The sequence below is a fragment of the Mesoplodon bidens genome (assembly GCF_964165515.1).
Source record: "Mesoplodon bidens genome assembly, chromosome: 5".
Taxonomy (NCBI): Eukaryota; Metazoa; Chordata; class Mammalia; order Artiodactyla; family Ziphiidae; genus Mesoplodon; species Mesoplodon bidens.
The window spans coordinates 123,151,509-123,170,358 of NC_138161.1; the positions used below are offsets into that span (position 1 = coordinate 123,151,509).

General features: G+C 41.4%; 1 protein-coding gene across 1 annotated transcript in view; it reads left to right on the forward strand.

Annotated features, from left to right (window-relative positions):
- Nucleotides 1-18,393, forward strand: part of NR1D2 (nuclear receptor subfamily 1 group D member 2) — a 27,303-nt gene extending 8,910 nt beyond the window's left edge. Inside the window, exons 4-8 of the mRNA XM_081234597.1 lie at nt 481-625; nt 2,880-3,502; nt 5,240-5,425; nt 7,796-8,006; nt 14,994-18,393. Of these exons, the coding sequence (XP_081090723.1) occupies nt 481-625; nt 2,880-3,502; nt 5,240-5,425; nt 7,796-8,006; nt 14,994-15,190 (1,362 nt within the window). The 3' untranslated portion in view covers nt 15,191-18,393. The remainder of the gene's footprint in view (nt 1-480; nt 626-2,879; nt 3,503-5,239; nt 5,426-7,795; nt 8,007-14,993) is intronic.
- Nucleotides 18,394-18,850: the final 457 nt, after the last annotated feature.

An 18,850-nucleotide genomic window follows, 5' to 3' on the forward strand; every position in this document is an offset into this window, starting at 1 on the left:
CAGCAGGTAATAATCCAGGAAAGACCGAGTTCTACCAACGTAATGCTTAGTTCTAGTGAGGAAGTTACGGTATGGAACACATTTCTCTGTCAACTTGTTGAAAATGTCATTCATGTTTCAAGGGTTTTGGAATTTGTATGTGATTAAAATGTGAGCTGGAGGGCGTGCCGGCAGGCAGGGCTGGTAACAGGGTAAAGTGTAGGATGGGGGTTGGGTGGGCAGGGGTCTTCGGCGGTACTGAGATTCTCCAGCGGGAAGCATGGAAGAAGGGCTCTGCTTGGCTAGTAGGCACAGGTGCTTGCTGATGACGGTAAGAACCCAGTTAAACTCTGGGTGTCAGTATTCTGCTTCCTTCAGCTCTAAGCCAGAGTTCCTTCCTGGTGGCTAGCAGTGTCCTGGCTGGTTAGGTGTGGGAGGACGCTTACAAGGAGTTCATCTGGATGTTTTTAAATGGATGGCTACGTCTTCCTTTGTTCTTAGGGTTTTTTCCGGAGAAGCATTCAGCAAAACATTCAGTACAAGAAGTGCCTGAAGAATGAAAACTGCTCTATAATGAGAATGAATAGGAACAGATGTCAGCAGTGTCGTTTCAAAAAGTGTCTGTCTGTTGGAATGTCGAGAGATGGTACGTCCCCAGTTTAAAGAGTGCTCTCCTTAAAGCGCGTGGAGCTTGGCCCTTATTTCTCAGCATAAACCGGAGCTATAAACCGATTACCAATGGCCCCCTTGTGTTCAGGGTGAAACAGATTTTAGAAAACACATTTTGATTCCTTGTAGGATGCCAAATTCATTCAAGTCAAAATTCTAGCATCATCACCCCAGAAACAGCTTTAGCTCTCTTCTTTTTTTGTTGCTTGCCTGTGAAAAGACCCATTTTTTCCCTATGCAATTTGAGTACTTTTTCTTTTTCCTAAAAAAAAAAAAAAAAAAAAATTACTTTTTCTTGATATAGGAGTCCTTGGCTTTTTTCCCTGACCTCTTAGCAGTCCTGAGGAACCCATTCCTCCCTACGTGAATCAGCTCTATCACTTCTCAGTCCTGATATGACACAGTGCTTTTAGGGCACTGATTCTGAATACTTTGAAAGGAGATGCAAAATGGAAAGAGACGTCAGGGTCTGGAGTGGAGGTGGTTGCTCATTTCTGGCATGATCCACTCCCGTGGAAAATAAAGGTTGTGGTGATTTGCAGGACCTTTAGTAGTATTTATGGATGACGTCCCTGGAAGATGTGACTCTTCTGTCCGTTGTTCTTGGGAAATCATTTTTGGATAGTCTCATTGTGTTCTAAGTAACATAATAGAGGAGTATGAGGTTTTCAGAGGGATTGGCTTCGTAGAGTTAATTAAAGGGCTTCCCTGGTGGCGCAGTGGTTGAGAGTCCGCCTGCCGATGCAGGCGACACGGGTTCGTGCCCCGGTCCGTGAAGATCCCACATGCCGTGGAGCGGCTGGGCCCGTGGGCCATGGCTGCTGAGCCTGCACGTCCCAAACCTGTGCTCCGCAGCGGGAGAGGCCACAGCAGTGAGAGGCCTGCGTACCGCAAAAAAAAAAAAAAAGAATTGCTAAGAATGAACCTTGTATTTATCTAGGGAAGGGTCATTTAAGCAGTCCTTTAGATTACTCTAATATCTTATTGACGCAGAAATATAGTGTTGTAATAAGGAGGTTCTTGAATGACAGGTTTCAGCAATTGATGTTCTGTATTTTCAGTTGCTTGAAATTTTTTTTTTTTTGCGGTACGCGGGCCTCTCACTGCTGTGGCCTCTCCCGCTGCGGAGCACAGGCTCCGGATGCGCAGGCCCAGCGGCCATGGCCCACGGGCCCAGCCGCTCCGCGGCACGCAGGATCCTCCTGGACTGGGGCACGAACCCGCGTCCCCTGCATCGGCAGGCGGACTCCCAACCACTGCGTCACCAGGGAAGCCCTGAAATTTTTTTTAATAGCACTAGAAATACTAATCCAAAGTTGATGGATATTATGATTTCCCCAAAAAGAGTAAAAATGGCCACCAGTTGTACAGGAGGGAGCATAGGTAGAGTGTGCACCGTGATACAGTTGTTCGTCTGTGGTCGTAACAGTGTCAGAGGCTGCAGTTAGATTAGTGAGGCTTTCTTGCTGGGTGGATATTGAATTTTTATTATCTCTGTATAGACGTTAGGTGGAAAGAAGCTTTTTCCCCTCAGGGATATGAACGTTGGAAACAGGACTCATTCTAAGACTAGTCTCTAAGGTAGTGCAGGATGAATGATTTTATTTTTGTTTCATTGATTTTAATTGAAATCCAGCAAGTTTATTTTCCAATAACTACATTTCTATTGACTGTGATTTTTCTTTTCTTTTCTTTTTTTTTTTTTTTTTTTTTAAAGATTTTCTCTTTTAAGAAGTTGGAAAAGGAGATCCCTTCCTAGTTGGGTCTTGAGAATAAGGTTACAAAAATGAATGGATGGAGGTCATTCAGAGAGTGACTGTACCTACGGGTTCCATCAGCGTTGGGGGATGTGGGTAGCTGAATCACGTGTACCTTCTTGAGAACAGAGCCTTCAGCTTTCTTAGTAAGATGCTGTATAGTAATGCTGGTCTGCTGCAAACTGATTTTCATTCGTTAATTTCAAATTTCTTTCTTAGGCTTTGTTTATAAAATACCCTAGAGATCTTCTGAGCTTTATTTTGAGAGAAAAACGAAAAATTGTCTTCCTGCTCCCACTTCCTGTGGTACCACAAAAACATAACCAGCAAGTTTAGGATAATTTGGGCCAGACGCAAATGGATGTTCTTTACTCATATGACCAGAAGCTATAGCTATCAGAGCCAGTTTTGCGTTATTTTGTATAAACGGGTCTTATTTAGAATGTAGATGTTAAATATCTTTTTCTTCAATAGCTGTTCGGTTTGGTCGTATCCCTAAGCGTGAAAAACAGAGGATGCTAATTGAGATGCAGAGTGCGATGAAGACCATGATGAACAGCCAGTTCAGTGGTCATCTACAGAATGACCAATTAGTAGAACATCATGAACAGACAGCTTTACCAGCCCAGGAACAGCTGCGACCCAAGCCCCAGCTGGAGCAAGAAAACATCAAAAGCTCTTCTCCCTCTTCGGATTTTGCAAAGGAAGAAGTGATTGGCATGGTAACCAGAGCGCACAAGGACACCTTTATGTATAATCAGGAGCAGCGAGAAAACTCGGCAGAGACCATGCAGCCGCAGAGAGAACGGATTCCTGAGAACATGGAGCAGTATAATTTGAATCATGAGCGTTGTGGCAGTGGGCTCAGCAGCCACTTTCCTTGTAGTGAGAGCCGGCAGCACCTCAGTGGACAGTACAAAGGGAGGAGCGTAATGCATTACGCCAATGCGCATGCCATTTGTATTGCAAATGGACATTGTGTGAACTTCTCCAATGCTCATACTCAGAGAGTATGTGATAGAGTTTCCACAGATGGATGTTCTCAGAATGAGAACAAGAATAGTTACCTGTGCAACACTGGAGGGAGAATGCATCTGGTATAGTGAAATCACTTTTTTTGCTCACTTTGTATCAAGGAAAGCTTTGAAGGCTTTCTTTTATTCAGAGGACGGGGCGGGGGTGTCAGAAAACCTAAGAGATTTACAGAATCAATTTTGCGCAGTACTTTAGGTCAAATATTTTTAATAAACATCATTAGTTGAATGAGCTGATTTCATACAGAGCTAGGTACAGGCATGTTATTTGATTGGTACTATGATTGGGATTAGGATTTTATGTAAAATATGGATCATGAAGAATTGGTCCTTTAATTCTTAGAAATCCTTTCAAAACTTGAAGCCTTCAGGTTAATCATTGCCTTACTAGCTTTGGGATTTTCTCAGAGGGCTGATCTTTTAGCTTGCCATGGTCAGTAATTCCTTGATTTAGAAGGAAAGTGTTTTCTTTAACCATTATAATGCAAAAAGGTCTGTGGATATAGAACATGGATGTTTCGTTGTTTGAAAATTTAGTCATAGTTTAATATAATTTGCTGGTTTCTAAGGATTTTCTCAGACTTCATCCTATGGAATGAGTTAATGTTACTCATATCATTTAAGTGTTTTCATCAAATTCAATAGTCTACGTGAAAGTACATTGTTTATATTCAGCCCAAATTTCATCCAAAACAGCAGTACCGTGGCACTTCCAGTTTACACAATGAGATCCTTTGATAGTGCTTGGTATTTTCTACAGCCAGGTAATTAAAATCTTCTTTTTTCATTTTCAAGATAGTTGACTCTACCCCAGTCCTAATGTTAGATTTTTTGGGGTCACTTACAGGTATTTGATTCCATGGATCTGGAAGGTAGCCTCATATTTTTTTAGGCTTAGTGGCTCTGTTAAGGAGGGAGAAAATGTGTAAGCATTTAGGTTCTGATCTGTGATATTCTCCATGGTTATAGAATCGTCCCATTCCTCGATCTCCTATGGATTTAATGAAAATTTAAAGGCTGATTTTACTAATAGAGTCTATAGTGTATGTTTCATAATCTTTGTAGTGTCCTAATACCTTCTTTGGCTTCCTATTTTTTTTCCTCCCCAATCCTCATTTAGAAGGTACATCTTGTATGTCCAGTCATTGTGTCCTAATTGAACAGGTGGAGGCCAGTGGTCACACCATTGTATATGAAATAAGTGGTCAGGGACCTTTTTTAAAAAAGTGAGGCATCTCACTGTCTTTTCCTGTTTGAAATTACAACAGTGTAATTGTGCCTATTTAGAAAAAAGTGAGTTTTGAAATACTAAGTGTGGGGTTGGACTCTAGGCCTGTGACTTCTAGCTGTATTTGGATAAATCACTAAACCTCTTAAAGTCCCATTTCCTTATCTAAGCAATGGTAATTATAATGCCTGCCATGACTAAGTAGTAGGGTTGAGAATCAAGTGAATGAATATGTATGAATTTGTTTGAAAACCATAAAACCCAGTGCAAGGTGGCAGCAATATTACAAAATAAACTCTCAAACCTGTGCAACAGGTTTTTGAACTAGCTTGTGAAAGGTGTACTTTTTGCTTAGGCTACCTCTTTTATGATAAGTTAACTGCTGTTTAAGTTAGGTTGCTGTGAGGCTCTCTGTCACAAGGCAAGTAGCAAATGGAGAAAGTGCTAATATTAATAGATTTTACTGGTGTCGGAGGGTATATTCATGGGGTTTCCATTGATTGATATGCTACCTTTGAAATTTCTTTACCACCTCTCACAATTCAGTAGTTCTTCTGTTTTGTGCGTATTAGGTTTGTCCAATGAATAAGTCTCCGTATGTGGATCCTCATAAATCGGGGCATGAAATCTGGGAAGAATTTTCGATGAGCTTCACCCCAGCAGTGAAGGAAGTGGTGGAGTTTGCAAAGCGTATTCCCGGGTTCAGAGATCTCTCTCAACATGACCAGGTCAACCTTTTAAAGGCTGGGACTTTCGAGGTAAGTTTTATTTATCATGAATATTGATACAGGGCAAGGTAGTATTTTATTTTATTTTTATTTTTTTAAAACAAATTTATTTATTTATTTTGGCTGTGTTGGGTCTTCGTTGCTGCACACGGGCTTTCTCTAGTTGCGGTGCACAGGCTTCTCATTGCGGTGGCTTCTCTTGTGGAGCACAGGCTCTAGGTGCGCGGGCTTCAGTAGTTGTGGCATGCAGGCTCAGTAGTTGTGGCTCGCGGGCTCTCGAGCACAGGCTCAGTAGTTGTGGCACACAGGCTTAGTTGCCCCGCGGCATGCGGGGTCTTCCCGGACCAGGGCTCGAACCCTTGTCCCCTGCACTGGCAGGCAGGTTCATAACCACTGTGCCACCAGGGAAGTCAAAGGTAGTATTTTACTTTGATTCTTTTCTCAACAACTATTTATAGTCCAGAGGCTGAAGATATCAACAAAAGAATGACCGTCTCAGGATCTTGGGAAAAGACAAGGTAAAGGCCGAGTTACTTAGGACTTTAAATACAAACGGACTGTATTTGCAGCACACGAACTCCCAAGTTCCAGAATCGCTTTCAGGTGTGGACTTGGTGGGTTCCCCGAGTTAGACACCTCCTGAAAGCCTAACCCAGCGTTTACTATGTTCAGTACTGGACACGAAGGGTAAATAGATCGTGGTGTTTGTCTCCTAGGAGATGGTAGGATATTTGGGAGTGGTTTCAGACATCTCTTATGTATGTACCACTGTGGATCTTCAGGGCCTCGCCTCACTCCAGGATCCTTGGCTACTTTTGCTTCTCCACCTTCTGCCTGGGCCTGGGGCAGCCCCTGTTGCCAATTTGAGTAGGATGCAGACAGAGCCTCTTGCTGTGCTTGCTTAGGGACCTCTCACCTGTCTGCCCCGGGGCTTCCCTGCTGCTGCTGAGGTGGGAGAAGTCTCAGCACTTGCTCAGCACTCACGTAGGCATTATCCTGAAATGCAGGGGGTGGGTGGGACGTTGATGCCGGTGGGCCCAGTCTTTGATCAGCAGGGGAAGGGAGCTGGGGGAAGATCTTCACTTCCCCGGATGGTCCCACAGGATCCGGCTCTCAGTTGTTGATGTCAGGTGGTGTCCAGCTTAGCAGTCAGTATGTCCTCTGATACTGACTCTCTTTCCTTTCCATCTCACTTACTTTTTCTTAACTGTTGTTTTCACATGTGCCAGTGCGCATACCACATAAACCCTTGCCTTCGGGTCTATTCTCTGGGGCACCTGAGCTAGAACAGAGAAGATGTTTTTGTAAATAAAATAGCTGTGATAGAATTCCAAAGAAACACCTGTAGGTTAGGGTTTTCAGTTCAAAGGAAAACATTAGACTTAAGGTTTAAAGTCAGAAGGGATGTCAGAGATCAAGTTAAATTCACCCAGTTTTGAGGTTAGATAACTACAGCCCAGAGAGGTGAAGAGACTTTTCTTTCCTGGGTTACCAGTAAATTCATAACATGGTCAGGACTAGAACACAAATCTCACGCTCCAGGACTTGTGTTCTTTTCTCCTTGTGATTTGTCTGAGGATTGCTGTGTTGCAGAGCTAGCACCATCTTCTTAGAAGGCTTACTCTCTTTTGGGTTGTCTTGGGTAAAACAAGTCTTTGCTTGGGAGCGTTGCAAAGGGCAGGTGTTTGTTCAGTGTTCCTCTGGTTATGAGAGAAATATGTGGCCTAGATGTTACCGTTTACTATAGTGGAGGGAGTGCTGCAGGTTAGCTGTTGTTGACTGGTTTGGTATGGATTTCCATTATAACTTGATGTCTGGAGCACCTACTATCATAGTTTTCTTTGTGTATTGTCTCTTGGGGTTATGCTTTCTTAAAATGGACTAATTGGAGTTCGTCTGCTGCATTTGCCTTGGTTGCATTTGGTGTTTGGGTGTTTCCAAGTGTTGTTGCATTGAAATACTGCTCTTTTTACTTAGGGCTTAGAGACCATATGATACACTTGGTAGCTTAAAGAGTTTGCTAAATGCCTTTGGCCAAGGCCCAGTTTCAAATTTCTTGGCATTATTGCCTGCTTTAATTTCAGTTTTGGGGCTTTTTTTTGCCTGCTTTAATTTTGAATTTACATTTCAGAATCTTTATTAATAGTTTCAGAGTATCACAGGACTTGAGTATTTTGCCACCGGTGGCTGGAATTTTTTTGATGCTCTTCCTAGAGTATTTATCGCTTTGGTGGAGATTTTATCTTAAGCAAATGGTTCTGGGTAAAAATAAACTTAGTTTTTCTTCTACAACTCTTTTTTTATGTGTAGGATGTCTCTTAACTGACTTGAATACTGAGTTATTTTTTAGTATTACTGTTGAACTTCTCCAGATACATTTAAGTCTTTTTCTTTTTCCAGGTTTTAATGGTACGGTTTGCATCATTATTTGACGCAAAGGAACGTACTGTCACCTTTTTAAGTGGAAAGAAGTATAGTGTGGATGATTTACACTCAATGGGAGCAGGGGATCTGCTAAACTCTATGTTTGAATTCAGTGAGAAGCTAAATGCCCTCCAACTTAGTGATGAAGAGATGAGTCTGTTTACAGCAGTTGTCCTGGTTTCTGCAGGTAAGGAAGCTGGTTGACAATTGTGCAACACCTGGAATATAGTGACCAATGGGGAGAAGGTGGCAGTTGGCTAGGTTCCAGCAAGCTGTGTAGAGGGGAGAAGGCCTTAGGAAAGATGCTAAACTATGAATCTGTTATTTTTGCATAATTAATTTTTTTTTTTTTATCATGGCAGTAAAAGTCAAAAGTGCTGTATAGGGATAAAAGGATGTTTAGATCTGGGCCTCATATATACCACTCTTAGTCTTTAGCTTTTGTTCATAATTTTTTACGAGTCTAAAGCCTTATTTCATGGATTTATTTTTTGGAACATTGTGTATTTCTAGGTAGGGGTTATAATATGAATCTAAGTTTTAGTTAAAATATTATGTGGGTTACTTGAAAATATTACAAGTATCAAGATGTATTACTATGTTTTGTTACAAAAATCAGACAATTATGAGTTATAGGCTTTCACCCAACTTTGTTTTGTGTTTTCTGTGTGACTTGGTAAGTAATTTTCTCTCTTTGGGTCTCGGTTTCCTTATCCTGTGAAAGGAAGGGATTGTACCGTGGGAGCCTCCAAGATTGTTGAGTCCTATCATTTAATGTTTATTTATATGAGTCATTGATGGTGTTTCCAAATTTCCCTGCCACCTTGCATTATATTGCAGTTATTTCTGACCAAAGTATTTCAACTCAGACAGTAGTTAGTAAGGCAGAAATGATTCCCGATAGCAAATTGGAAATTGAGACAGTGACTTTCTTGGGGACATGTAAAAAACTGCCAGCCAGGGCTTCCCTGGTGGCGCAGTGGTTGAGAGTCCGCCTGCCGATGTAGGGGACACGGGTTCGTGCCCCGGTCCGGGAAGATCCCACGTGCCGTGGAGCGGCTGGGCCCGTGAGCCATGGCCGCTGAGCCTGCGCGTCCGGAGCCTGTGCTCCGCAACGGGAGAGGCCACAGCAGTGAGAGGCCCGCGTACAGCAAAAAAAAAACAAAACAAAACAACTGCCAGCCATTTTTAGGTATCGCTAACTTTATTTTAAACCATTTGTTGAGAATTAGACAGTATTTTCTTTTTTTTTTTTTTTGCATTACGCGGGCCTCTCACTGCTGTGGCCTCTCCCGTTGCGGAGCACAGGCTCCGGACGCGCAGGCTCAGCGGCCATGGCTCACGGGCCCAGCCGCTCCGCGGCACGTGGGCTCCTCCTGGACGGGGGCATGAACCCATGTCCCCTGCATCGGCAGGTGGACTCTCAACCACTGCGCCACCAGGGAAGCCCTAGACAGTATATTGATATGACTTACTTTAAGTTTCCCATTTGCTTCCTACTGCGTAAAAGACCTTGTGCTGAACACTGTGAGGGTTGTAAAGTATAAGCTGTGGCCCCTGGTTATGTGGCTGGACTGTAAGTCAGTAACTCTTACATCAGCCATCCTTAAGGAGAGGAAGCTCTTTGTATATCTTAAAGGGCCTGTTGCACGTCAGTGGTATAAAAAACTTACGCCAGGGCCTCCCTGGTGGCGCAGTGGTTGAGAGTCCGCCTGCCGATGCAGGGGATACGGGTTCGTGCCCCGGTCTGGGAGGAACCCATATGCCGCGGAGCGGCTGGGCCCGTGAGCCATGGCCGCTGGGCCTGCGCATCCGGAGCCTGTGCTCCGCAACGGGAGAGGCCACAACAGTGAGAGGCCCGCATACCGCAAAAAGAAAAAAAAAAAAAAAACTTACGCCATTTGCAAGCATTATTTGGCTACCTTTTCTGATCAGCTCTACCTGGGTAGCTAAAAATGCACTTATGGGAATAGTTTGGATGGACTGTCAGTGAGGGATGCCTGTTTTCTTAGTAACCTTGTAATGCTTCTTGCACTTACCTACCATTTCGCAGTCTCTTCATGAGTAATTAGTAATGGTTTGAGTTGTCATCAGATTACTAAATCTTTAATTGTGAAATAAAGGTAATCCATGCTTGGTAACTTCTTTATCTGATGAATATGCCTTAAGTGCTAGGTGCTCGGGGGAGACAGAACAAGCATTAAGACACAAGCTTTGTGTTCCATTTGGAGAGACAGACCCAACACAGAAAGCTTTGTGTTACTAAACTGCTTGGTTCTGACTGAGGTAGGTAGGAGTGTAGGAAGGAAGATGAAGTCACCTGAGAAGGCTTTGTGGGGAGGATGGGGTATTAGGTTTTCCCAGCCAGAGGTGAGGGATGGCATGGAGCGGGGCCAAAGCCTGGGGTGCACATCAAGGAGGAGGGGCCGAAGGCTTGGGGTGAGGGGAGCACCAGGTTACAGAGTGACAGCTGTGCGAGCTAAACAGAAGAGCTTTAACTGAAATATGGGGCAGTGGAAAGTCAGTGTAACTTCGTAAGTAGGGGAATGATCTGGCATGAACAAAGCGATGCTTTAACCTTAGTTCTGCATTTTTGTCCTGGGTGAATTAGACAGGTGAGTCATCAGAGCTGGAGAGTCAGGTCGAGAGGCTGTTGAAATAACTCCAGGTATGAGGCAGTGGAGTGAACTCTTCTGAAATAGGTTGTGGCAGAGGAGGGGGGAAGGAGGGGCTATGTCCCCGAGGTAGTTAGGGGAAGAAAAGAAGGCCAAGGGGTAAAGGGGAGCTCTCTGCCGGAACCGTGCTACTTCAGTTGTATTTTCCACCAGGAACATGATTTTTATCTTTCAAATTTTAATTTTGAAAAAACCTTCTTTTGTTATCTGATCATAAGAATAATATGGGTTCTTTGAGAAATTAGAAAACATTAAGATGAAAATAAAGATGATAATATCACTACCAAGAAAGACCACTGTTAGCATTAGGGGTCTGCCTCTCTCCATTCACCCATCCATCCATGTGTCCATTTGCCTGCTTATTGATAGATAGTACCAAAGGGGAGAGACTGACTGTAAAAGATGGTAAGCGATTCTTGTTTGTGTTGTGTTTATATATGAAGATACACAGGCAACACAGCATGCATGCATTTTAAAATATGTTGTTTCACTTAAATATATGATAGTGTTCATGTCGAATTTAAAGCTTTGTCACTTAAAAAGAACTGTTGTCCTTTTTTTAAAGAACAATATTGTTCTTTTCTTAAAGCAGGAAAATAAAATTCCATAACTATAGAAGAGTATAAAATGGAAAGCCTTCCTTCTTCTATTCCTAGCCTGTTCTTCAGAGAACTAGATTTCTAACCATCTTTCTTTTCATTGTTCTGATGGTTGCTGACCCAACTGTAAATACTACGCTTGTACCTCTTTTTATTTAGTAGATGTAACTGATAAATAAAAGTTCCCTCTCGGGGCTTTCCCTGGTGGCACAGTGGTTAAGAATCCACCTGCCAATGCAGGGGACACAGGTTCGAGCCCTGGGCCGGGAAGATCTCACATGCCGCGGAGCAGCTAAGCCCGTGCACCACAACTACTGAGCCTGCGCTCTAGATCCTGCGAGCTACAACTACTGAGCCCACATGCCACAGCTACGGAGCCTGCGCTCTAGAGCCCCTGTGCTGCAACTATTGAAGCCTGTGTGCTTAGAGCCCATGCTCCACAACAAGAGAAGCCACCGCAATGGGATGCCCATGCACCGCAACGCAGAGTAGCCCCTGCTTGCCGCAACTAGAGAAAGCCCGCACGCATCAACAAAGACCCAATGCAGCCAAAAATAAATTAAAAAAAAAAAGTTCCCTCTCACTTTTCCCCCTCAATTTTTATGTTTTATTTTTTCTGCTACTTTACTGGTTTTATTTATAAATTTAACATGCTCGCAGTCTTTGCTCACTCAACTCTTTCATAACCTGTCAGATAGTTTAGATAGAATATTCTCACCATCCAGGGACACAGGGCCCTCCTTTCTCCACATCCTGGCTTCTTCTGCGCTAACATTTCTTCTACATTGTCAAGAATGAAAATATTTACGTTCTGTTCTATAAATGTGACTATTTTCCGTGCTTTATTTATCAGTTGATTCTAAAAATTGAACAGTGAAACATCAGCATCTGTAGTAATATGATCACGTGAATAGTGCTCATAGTGTTCTCACGGTGGGACTGAAAGGGTAACAAGGCAACACAGACTCTCCCCTAAACCTGCCCTTTCTGAAGCATGTTCCATAAATAACATGGGTTATTTATTTATATTCTCTGTTAACTGTTTAGAATTAAGCAACATTATAGTTTGCTTTATATTCAAAATAGCTTTTGTTTTTCTTGGAATCTACACTTGCCTTCTGGTTCTTGTTCTGTTCTGGTGGTGGTTGTCCAAAGAAATGCTAGCTAATGATCTCATTATATAATTTTGTCTTCACAACAGACCTTGGACGTGAGCTAGGACATGTTATCCTCAGTTACGACAGGCAAGGAATTTGAGGAACAGGGGGCTTGAATAATTTGCCCAAGGTCACATTTTTCATAATGGGCTCATCAGGCATTTGAACTCCTGTTAGTCTAGCTTCAGAAGGCTTCCCACTCTACCGCTTGTTAACAGAATAGCTCTAGCTCCTAAGGGAGAGAGCAGTCTCAAGCACGGTATTTATTTGCCTGTGAGATTGGAAGACTCTTGATACCATGGAGAGAAGAGGAATTACACCTGGAAGGTAAATTCTTTTTCAGGTTGTGTGTAATGGCCGCAGTCACTTCCAGTTGAAGATTAGAGACTGGGCTGTGGGTGTGAGGCCAGGGCTCACCTGGATGTGGGTTTCAGTTGTCCTTATGGAGGCTCCGTTGAAGGAACTTAACTTCCATCGTGTAGGAAGTGAATATGCATCAGGAGCACAGTTGGTGAGGAGGACAAGCTTGGGAGATAATTAAGGAAGTAGAAAGCCGTATCATGAACTGAATTCTGCAGGTAGTAGTACAGCACTTAGGGCATCCTTTGGAAGGGGAATTTCCATTTCATTCTGTGCGTTCTAGTGTTGCAGTTTCTAGAGGATCATGTTGTATGATCCAGCTAGATTTGTAGTTAGGTCCTCTGGCCTTCAAATCGTGAAGGCATGGTTTTAGAAAAACTTAATATGATTAACATTTTTAGGTACAGTATAGGCATCTGTTTCCCCGAAGGGGGTTGACTACATAAGCATAGGTCACCGAAACACAAGATGTTCACTGGAGGACCAACCACGTATAATACTAACTCGCATGTCCTTTCCCACTTCCTGTCTGTTGCTTTCTTTGCCATCTAGATTATTTTGTTTGTGGGGATCATTCTTTCCCAGTTGTTATTGTAAATTACTGATGATACTATGTAAACCTGTTACTTTCTTCTGTCCAAATATGAGCTCTCTAAAGGAAGGAATTTTGGTTTGTTTGTTATGTTCACTGCTAATTCCCTAGCACCCATCACAGAATAAGTGTTTGGCGAATGAATTAGTAAATTGCAAGGCTGTTAAAGAAAACAATTACTTGAACGTTAAGGGCAAGGAGAGTCTTGGAAGCATGATTGAAAGCTTTAAGTAGTTTTGCAGAGATGGCCCTTATGATGGTATGGCCAGAGTCAAGTGTCAAAAGAGATCTTTTGTCCATCTCACAATTTTGTGTGATAAATCATGACTCCGTCCGCCCCCCAGCCAGTAGTCGGCATTCAATTTGTTTCTTTTCCTGTAAGAATTAGCACACAGTTGTCGTCATAATCCAAATTTTATTAAATGTAATATAAAACTATTTTCATCAGTTTTTCCTGCATTTAAGTTAGTCAGACTTTCCCCCCCTTTACTATTAAATTTTAGTCCTTGTTCTGAGTGTTTGCATTGCGAGTAACGTTTTTCAGCTATCAGTTATAATGTAAGACCTCCTTGATTTCCTTGTAAAACAAATGAAAAAAGGGGTGTAAATGGCCAGAGAATTTTGCTTCCTTGGAGAAGTCCTTTTCTTGTTAATTACAACCCCCTATACTTGGAGCCATTGAATATTTCTTGTGCACTATGGTCTCCTATTGTAAAGGGAAGAAATGGCCCATGCTGATGAAAAAAGTCCATGGCAAACAACATAAGTTCAGCTCATTTAAGGATACTTTCCTTTATTGCTGGTTTATGCTAAATCACTAATTTGTTAATATTTTTGTATGATGAGTTCAATAAACACAGTCTCTGCTAAGTGAAAGTGAATGCAAGTTAATATAACTAGGTAATAAAGTTGCATACTATGTTAGTTATCTACTACTGCACAACAAATTACCCGAAAACTCAGTGGCTTAAAAATGCATACATTTATTATCTCTGAGGGTTAGGATATGGGTGCCTCTGGCTCAGGGTTTCTTAGGAGGTTGCAGTCGAGCTGTGGGCAGGCTGTGGTCTCACATGAAGGCTCCAGTCACTAGGGCAGGATCTGCTTCCAGGCTTATTCACGTGGTGGTTGGCAGGAGTCATTCCCTGCAGTCGTTAGACTGAGCACCTCAGTTCCTGGCTGGCTGGCGGCTGGGGACCACCCTCAATTCCCTCGCTCTCAGGCCACTTCATAGGGCATCTCACATGGCGTCCGGCTTTCCTCAGGGCAAGCAAGTGAGAGCTTGCCTAAGGTGGAAGCCACCGCTTTTTCTACAATGTTTTATTCATTAGTAGTGAGTGAGTCTGGCCCACCCAAGGGGAGAGGGATCCACTCATGGGTCCCAGGTGCCTGCCACCTACGGTGACGTGCCAGTGTGGTATGTACCACATGAGATGAAAATACACTGCTAAACCACATGACCCATTTCATTTTGCCAATCAGAAGCAGTTGAAATTAGATAGCATCTAATTTTAAAAATCAGAACCTCTAGATTTTTGTGAGCAGATACCTAATCACTATAAAGAATTCTGATTTATCAAATGCACTATGTGATATATATTTTTATAATAAATAGCTACAAAAATTTGCCATTGGGATTTAAAAAATTCCGTCAGTTATCTTTTGCCTCTGTTCCAATGTGTAAAACCTTGTTTTGAATTCATTAATGAGACCGACAGCACGGATTATATTTGTATTTAATGTTAATAACATGTCCTCCTCCATCTTGCTCTCTTCCTCACTCTCCCTCAGATCGATCCGGGATAGAAAACGTCAACTCTGTGGAGGCTTTGCAGGAAACGCTCATCCGCGCCCTAAGGACCTTAATCATGAAAAACCATCCAAACGAGGCCTCTATTTTTACAAAACTTCTTCTAAAGTTGCCAGATCTTCGATCTTTAAACAACATGCACTCCGAGGAGCTCTTGGCCTTTAAAGTTCACCCCTAAGGCCTTGGTTTATTTAAACATGGACTGATTGATGCTGACTGTATATTTTGTGCGGAAATGCTTCTTTACGTGTGTACCATACGCGGAGGTAGGGGAGACCTCTAAGACGACATGAGACTGCAGGCTGCCTCTGTGACCAGGCAGCAGCTGTTTGCTTGAGATTTCTTCAGCCATGCTTAGACATTGACCGCAGTTCCCCGGGAGACCAGTCAGCGGTGTTGCACTTAAACTGGAGAAGTTACACTGAATTATAGTCACACTGAATGTTAGACTTTTTCATCTGCCAAAACCAAAAACTGTTTTGATCTTCCTGTGGTACACATGTAATGCACAATCACAAGTATATGAGGACTTAAAAATTAATCCTTTGTGGTGGAAGTTCTCTTGTAAAATGGAAACTTGATTTCACCCCAAGACTGTTTGACCTGGTGTTTGGAGACTTTGCAAGTTAGGAAACCTCCTTGTCTGTGCTCCATTCTGCCACCGTGAAAGTGCGTGGTCCTGGACAGGCTCGCCGGTTGTGGAAAATGAGACTTGATCGTGTTCCCAATGCCCCGCCTCACAGAGATGCTGACGAATGTCTAGAAAGCATATTTACCTCCTGGGAGATAGGCACTATGTAAATACGGTAAAAGTTTTGTTATTATAATTATTCATAATAATACTCTTTTTATTTCTATGCATTTCTGAGAAATCATTTCACAGTCCACACCAATCTATTATTCAGGGTTCCTGCGTATGTGTGGGTTATCCTTCTGGCACACACATATTCAAAGTTTATGGGTACATTAAATACATAGTATGTGTACATAATATCTATGTGAATATAGTTATATATAAATATATTTCTTCACAATATTTTAAACTGTGAAGAACTTTATCATACAATAAACTTAAAACAAGAGGTGTCAAAAGACCCAAATTAGGTGCATTTTACCTGTTGATGACATAACCATTGCTTTAAATCTTTAGATAGTAGAGTAATGAATTTATGCTCTATTTTTGTTTATCTAAGCAACACTTAATGTACAAGTGCAACAGGCAGTTGAGTCCAGATTTCAAAAAACATGTATTTCAGAGTTCATCTTTGGCAAAATCTTTGGTTCAGGTACTAGTTGTTTAAAAGTTCATTCACATTCTTACTTTGTGCTAAGAAAGTTGCATTGCTGCCCCTTACACACATGCTGTAGCTTGATGATAAATATTTGGAGTCTTTCTGGAGAACCAACCAATGTTTAAGAAAACAGTTGAATATGTTGATGTGTGCCTGTGTGTGTGAGTGTGGGTGTGCAAGTGTGTTCTGAATCCACTTGTTTTTTTCCCCCTAAATAACACTACAGGGATTTTGTCAAATTAGATTTAATCTATAATTTGAAAAATATTTAGTGTGTGACCTACAGGCTTAGAAATGGCATAGTCAGAGACATTTCATCCATATTTCTGATACTGGGCTTTATTAAATAGATAAGATCAGCCTCTTTATGGCAGTTGGAGAAAATTGCCAAAAAGTTGAGGATTTTTATGTGTGTTTTTCTGTTGCCCTGGTAGATAGCAATTAATTGGATTTTTGGGTAAAATTGCCTTCTATATAATTTTTGGATTGTATAAAATTACAAAAACGAAAAGATCCCATTATACTATACTCAGCCTGTTACTTTAATGACATGTGAGCAGAATGCCTTATTTTTTAGTAACCTTGTTTAACTTGTTGCTACTGGGACTTGAATTTCTGTGGCACTAGTTAAGTTAAAACAGAGTTAAACCCTCTCATTATTAAAGAGGAAAGGTGATGGTGATGTCTGTAATACAATATAAACCATAATCGTGATTTACCTTAAATAGGTATGACTTTTATGGGATATACAGTATAGTTTTTGTGAACTCTTTACATGATACCATTATCTTTTTATAATTTTTTTTCTAAGATAAATGCACAGTTTTCTTATATGGGGAATAGAAGCAGCTTTTTTGAAGTAATACTGAAAACCTCAAAGATCATGTTGTTTCTTAATTTTTGCCTTTTGCATAAGCCTCTTTATAACATATATCTTTAAAACAGTTACTAAGTCTTTAGGAATGTGTAACCAGAACTATGTTAGTATTGCTTATAAACTTTAGTTAGGTTCAATATATACATGTATACATCTATATATAGGTATAGAGATTTGCATTTTGTCTTGTAAAATTTTATTTGAACAAATTCTTCCTGTAGGTAATGGGAAACAAAATTAATAGTTCATATGCCACTTGTAGCATTTCTGTGTTTGGAAATAGCCCAAGATTGAAACTTCTAATTCTAGAATTAAACCAGCAGCCTATTACAAGCACATTCTTTGATTGAGTCATTGGTTATAAACCTACTAAATGCGGAGAAGACAACCAGTTTAGGGAACTTCTGAGTTGGTGGGACACTGTTGATTAATGAACAATGTACTGTATGAATTAAGTGATGCTTTAACTCTGATTTTACATTTTAAAGTTAAAATATGGGCATTATGTCAGCAAACTTAAGGGCATTATGTCAGCGAGCTAAAACATTTTTTTCCTGTGCTTTTAATGTATCCCTTTACATGATCTGAGAGAGGGTTCAAGCCTTTAGAGAGAAATAGCTGAGGAAAAGGGGGGAACATCTTCTTGGGATGAAGCTTTTCCTTATGGCGATGGTTTAATTACAGATTCAGAAATCAGAAGGAAATTTCAGTGGATTAAGTGTATAGCTTTCGTAACTACATTTCAAGAAATTACCATTGTAACTTGATAAGATATGATTTATTTTATGTAAACATCATTGCAAAGCAAGGTGTAGAAGCTCAGCTAGATTTATTACTGTGCACGAGAGTAAGTACCTATCTCAGTTATTCTTTTCCAATATAAAGTTTGCTGAATGTACAAGAAGAGTTTATCACTTAGGATATAGAATTTTTTAGGGGCTGGGGGGAGGGGCTCTGTCAGGAAATTACCTAGAAACAAAGATTGTCTTGATTTGATCTGAAACATAAAACTTGAAGCTATTCTTGAACTAACATGGAAAAATAAAATGGCTATTGTTTAAAAAAAATGATAGAACTATATTGTTGACAAGATAGGAATTACGTTTATTTTCTACAAACTGTTATTGATGAACACATGGATAATATCTTCCTGTTTCTGAAAAGTAATCTGTACATGGGGGGAGGGAATAATAAATATTATTTCTAACCAGATGTGGTTTTTGGTATCTTTCTATCCTGACTTTTTGGTAAGACCATCTATAATTTAACTTACTGCTTTCCCTGGAGCAGGGTCTCCTATGCATTGAACAGATCTCTGATTCAGTCGGGGGACGGGGCATGTCCGTATGCAGGGCTGTTTTAAAAAAGAAGACTGTTGTAGAGTTTGTTGAGAGATTCCAGCAAGGATCGTTACTGTTTTCCGTAATGCCAGCTGAATAGTGGTTTGCCGTATTTGATAAGGTGGTCTTTCTGGGAAGGAGATGGTGAGAGAGGAAGGGGTAGGGTACCTGATGTAGCTGAGACTCAGCCTTGGCCGTGAATGGGACAAGGAGCCTCAGCGGGACCATGACCTCCTTTTCCCTTTCCCAGCGGCTGCAGCCAGGCGGGCAAAGTTAAGGTAGTTACTTAACTCAGCACTCCCTGCGGTTCCCAAGACCAGTAATATCCA